The sequence below is a fragment of the Tupaia chinensis genome, unplaced genomic scaffold (assembly GCF_000334495.1).
Source record: "Tupaia chinensis unplaced genomic scaffold, TupChi_1.0 Scaffold143646_1, whole genome shotgun sequence".
Lineage (NCBI taxonomy): Eukaryota > Metazoa > Chordata > Mammalia > Scandentia > Tupaiidae > Tupaia > Tupaia belangeri.
The window spans coordinates 319,814-332,924 of NW_006203494.1; the positions used below are offsets into that span (position 1 = coordinate 319,814).

Below are 13,111 nucleotides of genomic sequence, written 5' to 3' on the forward strand. Positions count from 1 at the left end.
GTGAGGACCACAGGCAGAGCGCCCGGGGTGGGAGGGGTGAGGACCACAGGCAGAGCGCCCGGGGGGGGGGCAGGTGAGGACCACAGGCAGAGCGCCCTCGACCCTCTGCGCTGGACACGCAGCTTGGCTCAGAGCAAGACCTGACTGACTGTGTGTCTCCGATCACAGTAAAAATTGCTAAAGGAAAGAAAAGAGATTAATAGCAGGAAAGGAAGAAGGTAACGGGTTATGAGTATAAGGGAAGGGTCAGACTGGTTAAGAACGGAGAAATGAACCTCAGGAAAAAGGTGACAGTGACCACAGAGAAGCAGTAGGGGCAGGCTTGGTGATAGTCAATCCAGGCACCCCAACTTTTCTACTTTCTCTGAATCAGGAGGAAAGACCCACAGCTGAATAAACAAGAGCAGCAGGGAGGAGGCATGGAAGAAGGGAAGGAAGGAAAGAAGGCGATTGTGGAGACTGGAAATAAGCCACGAGAAAAGCGTTCGAGCCCTTGTTTCGGACGGGGTAATGCATGGTAACCCCGAGACGAAGACTGGCGGGCGTGGTTTTGTGTGTTTCTCTTATGACGCTCTCAGGTGTTGGAAATCGGTACGGAACAGGCGAACAGCTGGGTCTAACCAGGGCTGTGGTTTTGACAAGTATGTCAGGAAAATGCTGAGGCTGTGTCCGGACAGAGAAGAACCTGAAGGGCCAACAGGTAGCCTGGTGGTTAAGGTGCTGGACGCCCACATGGCCAACCACACTTTGAGTCTCGAACCCATTGGCTAGAAAATCACATGGGGTGCATGTGCATGAATGCTCACGGTCCCAAAGAGGAAGGAATGCAGCATGGCCATCCTCCCAACACCCCCAGGATGGGAAGGGTTGCTCACACTCCCTGTCTGCTTTCTCCAGAGAGAACATGTACCCTATGGCAAAAACCTAAAAAAAGAAAAGCAGCTGAAGTTTTTTCTGATGGAGTCAGCTGATAGTGAAAATATGACAAATTATGGGACCAGCAATTAGCATAATGGCTATGTTGCTGGACTCCCACGTAGTCGACCGCGGTTCAAGTCCCAGACCTGGTGGCTTAAACTCACGCCGGGCGCGTGTGTGTGCGTGCCCAAGATCCCGAGAGGAGAATGGAGGAGAAGGGACTGTGGTGTGGCCATCTCTCCTAGGGGGGGGGATTTCCTGCTTTCTGTCTCTATGTCTGTCTGTCTGTCTGTTGAGCGCACGCGCCCTATAGCAAAAACCTTTCCTAAAAAATAAAGAAAGGGGAAAAAATACGACAAATGATTTGATTGGAAGTATAAGGCTGGTGTGGCGATTTTAAAATAAATGAGCAGAAACAATCATGTGACGGTGAAAAATGCAATTCTTGGGGCCAGCAGGTGGTGTGGTGGCTGAGGTGCTGGACTCCCACATGGCCGACTGCCGTTCAAGCCGGGGCCCAGTGGCTAGAGATTCCATCCAAACGTGTGCACATGTGTCCCAGATCCTGAGAAGAGAGTGGAGAAGGGACTGGGAAGTGATCTCGCACTGTCTCTCTGGTTTTTGGGCAAGTGCACATGCCCTATAGCAAAAATCTCTCAAAAAGGAAAAAAAGAATATGATTCTTGAAATTAATGTGTCAGACATGATGCAGCTGCTGGCTCATGTGGCTGGTAGACAAACGACAGGAAAGACGACGTGAGGAGAGCTGGGCCACAGCACTGTGGGAGCTAGACTGCGAGGCAGAGAGGAGCGGCCTCCTTCCGGTGGAGGCAAGAGCATGAACGACGCAGGCAGCCCCTGCCCCTTCGGTAGTTAGCGCCAGGCTCTGGGCTCCTTCCTCAGCTATGCTTCCTGCTCGGTGTGCCGCGAGGGCGGCAGAGTGCGGTGCTCTTCTTACCGTCCGAGTCTGCCCAGTTAGAGCAGTGCCTGATATGTGAGTTCAGCACACACTTCACCGAGTAACAGACACAGAAGAAAAGGTGTCAATGTGTCCAGAGGGATATTATTTTGGAGGAAATTGTAATCTTATACCAAATAATTTCAAAATGGAGCCAACCCTATTGTGCAACAGAGAAGTGCCATCCAGAGGAAGTCAGATCCTATATAGCCAGTTGAGGTTCAAGGACCAACCCGACAGCGTCCACGTAGGCATCTGCCCAGAATCCTGATGGGATGGAGAATTAGAGGAAAGCAGATTGTGGCATGACCAGTCCCCACTTGGAGGGTGCTTCCTCTCCTCACTCTCTCCCCCACCACCTCACAGGTAACATGTGCACACGGGCATGCATGCATGCACACGTGCACATGCACACATATGCATACAGAGTAATGGCTAATAAGAACCAAAAAGTAGGCAGTGAATCTAAAACATGTCACTATAAAATTGGCATGGGATAAAAGTTATCAGTAGAGCACTAAAATGAAATTCAACTGGGGCCAGCCAGGGTGGTTAGATCCTACATGGCTGACCATGTGATTCAAGTCCAGACCCAGACTCAGCAGCTAGAAAAATACACCAGGTGCGTGTGCATGCATGACCAGAGGAGAATGGAGAAGGGACTGTGGCATGGTCATCCTCCCTGCGGTGCCTTTTCTCTCTCTCTCCAGCAAGCACATATGCCCTATAGTAAATTCAACCAACAAACAAAAAGAAACCCAACTGTACACACCTTAGTGTTTGTTCTCCCGTCTCCTGCATCTTGGCTTTTTTCACCTGCAAAAATATAAATATACAAAGGCATCAATATAATGATCTGATTTTGAAATCATAATATTAGCAACTAAAATAGAAGGCTAACAGTAACTAACATATGAGGGTAAATGGTTCATCTTACTTGCTTAGCTATATTTCATCAACCTTTAATGTTTCGGAGTTAGAGATGGACTTCTTTGTTTTTCATATGGAGCCCTCATTTTAATGAAAAAGTCTTCTTTAAACTCAAAGTCAACTATGTACAAAGATATCTTCTCTCTCTCCTTTTTTTTTTTTTTTTTTTTTTTTTGCTATAGGGCACGTGCGCTCAGTGGCTAGAGATTCCATCCAAACGTGTGCACATGTGTCCCAGATCCTGAGAAGAGAGTGGAGAAGGGACTGGGAAGTGATCTCGCACTGTCTCTCTGGTTTTTGGGCAAGTGCACATGCCCTATAGCAAAAATCTCTCAAAAAGGAAAAAAAGAATATGATTCTTGAAATTAATGTGTCAGACATGATGCAGCTGCTGGCTCATGTGGCTGGTAGACAAACGACAGGAAAGACGACGTGAGGAGAGCTGGGCCACAGCACTGTGGGAGCTAGACTGCGAGGCAGAGAGGAGCGGCCTCCTTCCGGTGGAGGCAAGAGCATGAACGACGCAGGCAGGCCCTGCCCCTTCGGTAGTTAGCGCCAGGCTCTGGGCTCCTTCCTCAGCTATGCTTCCTGCTCGGTGTGCCGCGAGGGCGGCAGAGTGCGGTGCTCTTCTTACCGTCCGAGTCTGCCCAGTTAGAGCAGTGCCTGATATGTGAGTTCAGCACACACTTCACCGAGTAACAGACACAGAAGAAAAGGTGTCAATGTGTCCAGAGGGATATTATTTTGGAGGAAATTGTAATCTTATACCAAATAATTTCAAAATGGAGCCAACCCTATTGTGCAACAGAGAAGTGCCATCCAGAGGAAGACAGATCCTATATAGCCAGTTGAGGTTCAAGGACCAACCCGACAGCGTCCACGTAGGCATCTGCCCAGAATCCTGATGGGATGGAGAATTAGAGGAAAGCAGATTGTGGCATGACCAGTCCCCACTTGGAGGGTGCTTCCTCTCCTCACTCTCTCCCCCACCACCTCACAGGTAACATGTGCACACGGGCATGCATGCATGCACACGTGCACATGCACACATATGCATACAGAGTAATGGCTAATAAGAACCAAAAAGTAGGCAGTGAATCTAAAACATGTCACTATAAAATTGGCATGGGATAAAAGTTATCAGTAGAGCACTAAAATGAAATTCAACTGGGGCCAGCCAGGGTGGTTAGATCCTACATGGCTGACCATGTGATTCAAGTCCAGACCCAGACTCAGCAGCTAGAAAAATACACCAGGTGCGTGTGCATGCATGACCAGAGGAGAATGGAGAAGGGACTGTGGCATGGTCATCCTCCCTGCGGTGCCTTTTCTCTCTCTCTCCAGCAAGCACATATGCCCTATAGTAAATTCAACCAACAAACAAAAAGAAACCCAACTGTACACACCTTAGTGTTTGTTCTCCCGTCTCCTGCATCTTGGCTTTTTTCACCTGCAAAAATATAAATATACAAAGGCATCAATATAATGATCTGATTTTGAAATCATAATATTAGCAACTAAAATAGAAGGCTAACAGTAACTAACATATGAGGGTAAATGGTTCATCTTACTTGCTTAGCTATATTTCATCAACCTTTAATGTTTCGGAGTTAGAGATGGACTTCTTTGTTTTTCATATGGAGCCCTCATTTTAATGAAAAAGTCTTCTTTAAACTCAAAGTCAACTATGTACAAAGATATCTTCTCTCTCTCCTTTTTTTTTTTTTTTTTGCTATAGGGCGCGTGCGCTCGCCAGACAGAGAGACAGAAAGATAGAAAGCGAGAAATCACCCCCCAGGGGGATGGCCTCGCCTCAATCCCTTCTCCTCCATTCTCCTCTTGGGATCTTGGGCATGCACGCACACGCGCCCGGCGTGAGTTTAAGCCACCGGGTCCAGGACTCGAACCACGGTCGACTACGTGGGAGTCCAGCGACATAGCCATTACGCTAACTGCTGGTCCCCAAAGATAGCTTCTCAAGGCAGAGTGTTTACCAGGACAGAGTACCAGACTTGGATACATATGAGTCGGTTTTACAGCCCAACCAACACATTGAGTTTAAAAGGTATGAGTAAATCTGCACATACATCATTCACTCAGAAATGTTTTTTACATTTCAACTGCTTAAAGTACCAAAAATTAAGATATATACTTACCAGGCTGACAGTAATTTAAAAAATATTCTTCATACTATTCTGTTCCTCCCCCCCCCTGCAACTTTATAACCTTTCCTTCTTCCTTCTGGAATGAGATCATTTCCATTAAAATGGTTTTTGAAAACCCACCAACAGGAACCAACCAATAGGTGTAGAGGTTTCGTGGCTGGATCCCATATGGCCAACTGTGGTTTGAGTCCTGTACCCGGTGGCTTGAAACAAGCCAGATGTATGTACATGCGTGCACAAGATCCTGGGAGGAGAAGGGATTGCAGCATGGCCACCACCCTCCCCGCCCCGGAAAGTGATTTCTCACTTTTCCTCTCACTGCATCTCTCTGTCTGTCTCTCTCCAGTGAGCACACACGCCTAAGACAAAAACCTCTTTAAAAAACAATCCACAAGTAGGAAAACTAATGGTTAAAACTACTAATGAGTCTCCCTGTCTTCTTGTCATGACAGACCTGATTTTGGAGCGCCCTGGTTAGAATCGTCAGTCATAGCAGAAACACGCTGAATGTGTCCGGCCATTCAAATTATGACTATTTTGAAGTATTTAGCGTTAACAAAAGAAGGTGGAAGCTCTGCTAAATAATTTAAAACAAACATTTCAGGTGGAAATATAGCTACTTAAGATGATGAAATTTACCATTTCATGAAAGGTAAATAATAAATACAAAGCCCACAGAATTTCTTTTTCTTCTTCCTTTTTTCTTTTTTTAGAGGTTTTTGCCATAGGGCGCATGTGCTCGCCAGAAAGACAGAAAGCGAGCAATCACCTCCCATGGGGGGATGGCCACACCGCAATCCCTTCTCTTCCATTCTCCTCTCGGGATCTTGGGCACGCACACACACATGCCCGGCGTGAGTTTAAGCCACCATGTCAAGGACTCGAACTGCAGTCAACTATGTGAGAGTCCAGTGACACAGCCATTACACCGTCTGCTGGTCCCAAAGCTCCCAGAATTTCTTTTTCTTTTTGTTTCTTTTTTTTTTTTTTTTTGAGAGTATTTTTGCTATAGGGCGTGTGCACTCGCCAGACAGACAGAGAGAGACAGAGAGAGAGAAATCACCCCCCCGGGGGGGGGGATGGCCACGCCGCAATCTCCTCTCCTCCATTCTCCTCTCAGGATCCTGGGCACGCACGCACACGTGCCTGGCGTGAGCTTCAAGCAACCGGGTCTGAGACGCAAACCACGGTCAACCACGTGGGAGTCCAGCAACATAGCCACTACACCAACTGCTGGTCCCTAGCCCACAGAATTTCTAATGAGCATCAATGCCTCATAAGAATACACACCTACACACAAAGAAGATACACCACAAAACAGACAAGACCAAGCATTTGTGGTTCCTTGCTGAAAGCATATCAATTCACATTATATTCAGTGCTACATTAAATATTCACAGGTATAAAAAAGATAAAGAATAAAAAGGCAATTAAAAAACCTCTGAATTTAAAAACAAAACTACAGAAACATATGAAACAAAAACGTAAACGAAACCTTGTGGGTATTTACTAAGCATGATAACCCAGAAGCCATAGAGGAGAAACAGATCTGATTATACACAAATGTGATAAAGATACCATACCATAAAGCAACCAAAGGTCAAGGGACCCCAGGTGTGCAGATGGCAACAAGAGCAGACCGCATCACTAATGTCTGGCATAACCTCACTGGCAGGTGTGCGAGGAGAGCGGTCTGGCCTTAGTAATGTCAGAGACGGTATTTTGACTAGAAACTTAAAATTCACCTGCTGTAATTTCACACAGGACAAAACACAGGCTCTTAACATAAACATTTCCCCCTTTCTACCTAAAGAGGGCAGTATTCACGTAAGCCAGATAATGATGTACCTTTCTAACACGGGTGAGCTTATGCTTGCTCATCCAAAGGGCCTCTCCGTTGGGAGGGCTAGGTGGCCGAGTAACTGAGCGTCTCTAGTCATTAAACAGTAACTCACAGAACAGGACGGAACTCAGAGTCAGTTTTAATTTCAATAGAGCCATAAAGTAATAGATTCGGATAGTAAAATGAATACAAAGCCCCAGAGCAAAAATTGAAAATATACTTGCTCTGAAGGAAAACTGCACTTCATCACTTTTCATTGCTTCAAGCCAATCCATTGCAAACAGTCAACGCTCATGGACAGACATGCACAAAGCACACCCAAAGTCGCGTCTGCCACACTTCCCGCCTCACGTGACCCCTGCCTGCACTGATCTGAGCACAAACAAGTGCTAGTGTGGGTGTGTGTGATGCTATTTAATGGGTACACACGCACATACACACACCTGGAGTGAGTTTTCAGTTGATGGGTCCAGGACTCAAACCACAGTCAACCACATGGGAGTCCAGTGATGTAACTAACCATTATGCCATCTGCTAGTCCCAAGGTGCTGAATTCCTACGTGGCAGATCGTGACCGTGGGGCATGTGTACTCACCAGAGAGAGACAGACAGACAGACACAGAGACATAGGGAAAGTGAGAAATCATTTCCAGGAGGGACGGCCATGCTGCAATCCCTTCTCCTCCATTTTTTCCCCTCAGGATTTTGAGCATGCATGCACACATGCCTACCACCCTGTCCAGGACTTGAACCACAGTCACCCATGGGGCAGACTAGAGCCTTAACCACTACACTACCTGCTGGTCCTAGCCATGAAGGCTTTTAAGTGCTTCCAGTTTGCAGAGAACAAACCTCTTTTACTCTTCAAACAGATCCAGACAGTAAGTACAAGCTACTGCAGAGTAATGAGAAAGCTGATGATGGGGAAAGGCATGAACTACGCAGAGAGCCATCTCCGGCAGCAGGAGCTGAGGCCTGAGCAAGGAAGGAAAAGCGGCAGGCGGAAGCCGAGACAGGATTTATGCTGCATGGTGATGGCGGCCTGAATAAATCCTTGAGGTAGAGCAAGTAAGTAGCAATGAAACAAGAGAAGGGATAAGTCAATAAGGAAGAGTCAGCAAGCGACGCCGGGACCACACAGGTTTGATGATGGCACACACTAGGAACATCTCTGCCCTGTACAGATGAGATAAAGAGTAGGGCTTAAAAGCTTGGTTTTATTTGCCCCCGTCTGGCATAGGGCCTCTGCTGCCACCTGCATTCCGTATTCCCACTCCGGCCTGTGGAGAGCTGCTTGGCGTTTAGCCTTCCTGCTCTGGCTATTTCTGGTTGGTGTGTGATCCGTTCTTAGGTTCTGCATTCACCTATTTGGTACCTGCCAATCACGGGGCCAAATGAAAAGCCAAAGCTGTTATAGCCCACCTGTGATCCGGGGCCCTCACTCCGTACCTAGCTCTCAAATACCAAGGCCTGAGTCAACCAGGGCCAGGTACTGCACACCCCGGCAGTGCCTAGGCCAGAGTCCACTGGCACTAGTCCCACTCCAACCCTAGACTGCCCACTCTGGCCTGCCTCTCCCTTCCTGCAGAGACCCATACTTCTTCCTAACGGACCCTGCCGCCCCCATGGCCTGGGAGGGGTGGCCCCTCTTTGGTTCAATGGCATAGTCCTCTCCAGACCATCACTCCGTCACCTTTATAAATGAAGATCTGGGCACCAGTCAATAAGGAACGGCGCTCCATTACAATAACCACTTACGATCAGTGGAGAATTCAGGGTTAAAGTACTTCGATTCCTCATCTTCCTCTGAAGTGACTATGTCTAACATACCGCGTTGCAGAAGTGGGCCCCAATGGTGGGAATGAGGCAGCAGAGAAGAGAAGGCCTGCCAGCGGGCCAGCCTCACAGCCGTCACCCTCACCCAGCGGGCCGCCTCACGGCCGTCACCCTCACCCAGTAGACTGGCCTCACAGCCGTCACCCTCACCCGTTACCCTCGCCCAGAGGGCCAGCCTCACGGCAGTCACCCTCACTAATAAGGAGTAAACTCGCATACCCTTCAACAGTGTGTCAGCACTTGCACTGCTCTTTAGAAAACTATGGCTCAGGCCAACAGGTGGCATGCTGGTTAAGGCACTATAGCTCACCATGGCCAACTCCACAGTTCCAGTTCTGATCCTGGCCCCAGAAGACCAGGCATGCATGCCCAAAGCCCAGACGGGAGAGTGGAGACTGCAGCGTGGTCATCTGCCCTAGAGGGTGACTTCTTACTTTCTCTAACAAGTGCCTGTGTCCTATAGCAAAAAAATTACAAGACAAAAAACCCCCAAACTCAAATGCATTAAAAACCCAATGACAATTTCTTTCATACCTAGTAGACTGGCCTCACAGCCGTCACCCTCACCCGTTACCCTCGCCCAGAGGGCCAGCCTCACGGCAGTCACCCTCACTAATAAGGAGTAAACTCGCATACCCTTCAACAGTGTGTCAGCACTTGCACTGCTCTTTAGAAAACTATGGCTCAGGCCAACAGGTGGCATGCTGGTTAAGGCACTATAGCTCACCATGGCCAACTCCACAGTTCCAGTTCTGATCCTGGCCCCAGAAGACCAGGCATGCATGCCCAAAGCCCAGACGGGAGAGTGGAGACTGCAGCGTGGTCATCTGCCCTAGAGGGTGACTTCTTACTTTCTCTAACAAGTGCCTGTGTCCTATAGCAAAAAAATTACAAGACAAAAAACCCCCAAACTCAAATGCATTAAAAACCCAATGACAATTTCTTTCATACCTTTGGTGTCTGTAACACAGCTACCTGTTCTAGGGGTGCACACCCTGCAAACAGGGCTCAGGGTGGCTCTGAATCCTCCCACGTCTCCCTGATTACTGATGGCCCGTGTGGGCCAGGAGATCACAGTTCACGCTTCCGAGTTCCTCCTAGCAGTGGCTATGCTTTCCGAGCTTACACTACCTCAGCCGAGACGGGTGAGAGTCATGGACGAGAGAGCAGCCATTCGTCACCGTAAAGAGACATTACAAGTGCACGAAGAGACCCCAGTATACACGGCAGCCAGTGTGAGCTAAGACCACAGCGCAGCAGGAAGGACCTCCTACTACTGGCTCTCCAAGTCCATTTTTCCCAGGTGGGATTTCCATGAAATAAAACACATACCCTCTACGTTTTCTCCTACGGGGATGCCAGGGGGCCACTCAGGGCAGCTAACCGAATCGGCCTTCGGCTAACTGAAGGCAGAAGGAAAAGCCCTCTTAACAGGAAAGGCAAAAGGGCCGAGGCTGCTGCTTTCCGCTCTTAAAGGTTAAGCATCAGAAAACATAAAGAAGCCATGGCAGGGCCGCAGACCGTATCACCTGGGGACGCGTAACTCATTTTCCTGCACTGAATACGTACAAGAATCCAACAGCTACCCCAGTCTCCAGGGTCTTCCTGGTGTTTAACATTGAGCTGGTGGTCAAACTGTACTTTCCTCACTACTACCACTTTAAAAAAATCAAGTAGGGAAATTTAGGTAGCAGTGCACGTCCTAGTATAGGGTGCTGGTCTGACTGACAGACCCCTGCCTTTCCTTCTCTTAAACTGTAACCCTAGCCACCAACTGCCTTCCTTAGGGACATTTCCAGATATGACATTCACTCAGTAATGCTGAATTTTCTAAACCCCTTGGCAAAGGAGTTAAGTTAGCAAACTACGGACTTCAGATCATAAAATACTGTATTCTTAGAAGAGAACTATTAAAGGGACCAGCAGATGGCGTAATGGCTATGTCGCTGGACTCCCACGTAGTCAACCACAGTTCAAGTCCCAGACCTCGTGGCTTAAACTCATGCCGAGTGCATGTGCGTGCCTGTCCAAGATCCTGAGAGGAGAATGGAGGAAATGGGATTGCGGTGAGGCCATCCCCTCTGGGGGTGATTTCTCGCTTTCTGTCTCTCTGTCTTTCTGGCGAGTGCATGTGCCCTATAGCAAAAACCTCTTCAAAAAAGAAAAAAAAAAAAAGGAAGAAGAAGAAGGGAACTGTTAGGGAATCCTCCTTTAGAAACCTCTGGCTTGGCCCGGGAGCTGCAGCTGAGTGGCACTTGCCGTCGCTCAGGGCAGCCTCCGTGCCAGCTGCAGCCTGGAAGGGACACTTACCGGCCGCTCGGGCAGGTCCTGTTCCTCTTCCATGAGGGCCAGCGGCTCGAGGACTCCGTGTGACCGAGGGCGAACTGAGTCAGCAGTCTTCAGAGGCTGTTTCAGAAAAGGGGAGATTCGTTTATGTACTCCTGAGGTGTTATCACCGAGGCCATCGGAGAGCGAGCTTAGTATTTTGCGACCCCGAGCTCACGCGGGTTCCAATCTCCAAATCTCCACAGTGCACGTGGCTTTTCTAAACTGGCACGCGGCACCAAGTTGAGAGTGGCCCATGGTGACCTCACAGCGCTGGCGGATGCCGTCACCCAGCCACCTCTGCGGGTCGCTATGGCAGCTAACGCACTGAACACTCCGATGACAGCCATGTGCAGATAACAGGCCAATTCTTTTCAAGGATTAGAGTTACATTAAAGATGACAGAGGCTAGCCCAGCAGGTGAGTGAGTCACATAACATCTAGCCTGTTTTAATGTGGGGCATTTACATAACCATCCACACAGACACACAGAGCCACTTTAAATGGGTCAGACCCGGCTACCAATGGACATGCTCACAACTCGCTGTGTATCCGTCTGCGTGTAACCAACTGAGAGCAGGTCTCAAATCCTGGGTCCTAACAGTGAAGACAAATGAAGTGATACCTTGAATCTCAGAATGAAGAAAAGGTCATCATGTAAGGGAAGGCCCGAATGATTTCTGAAATAGCGACTCCACTCGTCTCCTGCCTCGTCAGTTATTTACGTATCTCTGCCTCCTAAGACCCCACTCTTCACGTCCTGGTTCCAGACAAAGGAAGCAAAGTGAGTCTAAGCCTGCAGTCAGTGTGAGCCCACCCGTGCCCCGACAGGACAGGCGGGCACTGGGAGACTAAGCGCAGCATACAAGTAGAACACCCCATCTCTATTTAACAAGAAAGACTAGTTGTTGTGGTGGTTTGTTTTGTTTTGTTTTTGCCTTAGGGTACATGCGCTCAAAGAAGAGACAGACAGACAAACAGTGAGAGGGAAAGTGAAAAGACCCCCAGAGGAGATGGCCATGTCGCAATCGCTTCTCCTCCATTCTCCTCCTGAGATCTTGGGCACGCTCGCGCGTACACATGCCTGGCGTGAGTTTTAAGCTCCCGGGTCTGGGACTCGAAACGTGGTCAGCCATGTGGGAGTCAAGTGATGCAAGCACTACACCATATATTGGCGGTACTTCCTTTAAATACACATGATTGTTTATGCTTTTCCATAGCTTCTACCAACCACTGTCCTCAACAGAAAATGCTGAAGCATAAAATCTTACTGCAGAAATAATGAAAACAAGCAACAAGAAAAGTAAGACAAAAACGTGACAGTGCAGTATACCGTCGACTTCCAGTACTGTCTTGGTCCAATTCGACACTATTTTGCAGCCACACTCCAAAACGTTAAAGAGACAAAACACACCGAAGGGGCACAATCTGCAAAGCTGGCCGCCCTGATCTGAAACGTCAGAACAAGCACGAAATCCGGACGCTCGGGGGCTCCAGGGCTCGCGTGTAGCTCACGGGGCACCCCCTCCGCGACACGATGCAGACACCAGCTCAGGGCTGCAGACCCGGAGCGCGGCGACCCGAGCGGGTGAGCACTCGTCCCAGCACCTGTCTCACTCAACTCAGAAGAGCATAATCACTCGCACCTGTGAGACAAAGCATCGAGCCTGACCCGAGGTCTCCACACGGGTCCCTGTGCTGGCCCAACGTGCGTCAAGCACACACCATCCTGCCCTGTAAGAGCCTAACCCTTCACCACTTCACTGGCTGCACGTGCAGGTGGCCGGCTCTGCCAACACCCTCCGCGCCCTACTGTCCCCACCATGGGGGGCTGTTATGTAGGAATACCGGCTCTGATAACCCCCCCATGAAGGGCCCCAAAGCCCACTGCTGGGTAAGAGGGAGGTAAAAATTGGAAGAGTATTTTCAATTACATGTCAGTTAATTTTGTTTTTCCACACAAAAACTCATTTATTTTAAAAATCTGAAGAACATTAAAGGAGAAGATAAGATTTGTTATTGGTCAAAAAGATTCATGGGCTTCGGGGGCTCACGCCCTGGCGCGCAGCCGCGCCGCCGAACGGCCGGCCCCCCTCCTGGGGGGGCTCACGCCCCGGCGTTCAGCTGCCTCTCCCG

The 13,111-nt window shown here is 49.0% G+C and overlaps 1 protein-coding gene across 4 annotated transcripts in view; it reads right to left on the minus strand.

Annotated features, from left to right (window-relative positions):
* EYA3 (EYA transcriptional coactivator and phosphatase 3) overlaps positions 1-13,111 on the minus strand; it is a 106,031-nt gene that overhangs the window by 68,784 nt on the left and 24,136 nt on the right. For 2 of the 4 annotated variants that reach the window (XM_006164555.3, XM_006164559.3), the window contains exons 2-3: positions 10,961-11,056; positions 4,213-4,256 (exon numbers count right to left, since the gene is read on the minus strand). In XM_006164555.3, coding sequence (XP_006164617.1) covers positions 4,213-4,256; positions 10,961-10,993 — 77 coding nt within the window. In that variant the 5' untranslated portion in view covers positions 10,994-11,056. Of the gene's footprint in view, positions 1-2,035; positions 2,114-2,648; positions 2,693-4,212; positions 4,257-10,960; positions 11,057-13,111 lie in introns of those variants that run through there. The other 2 variants (XM_006164553.3, XM_006164557.3) reach the window with 2 other exon arrangements.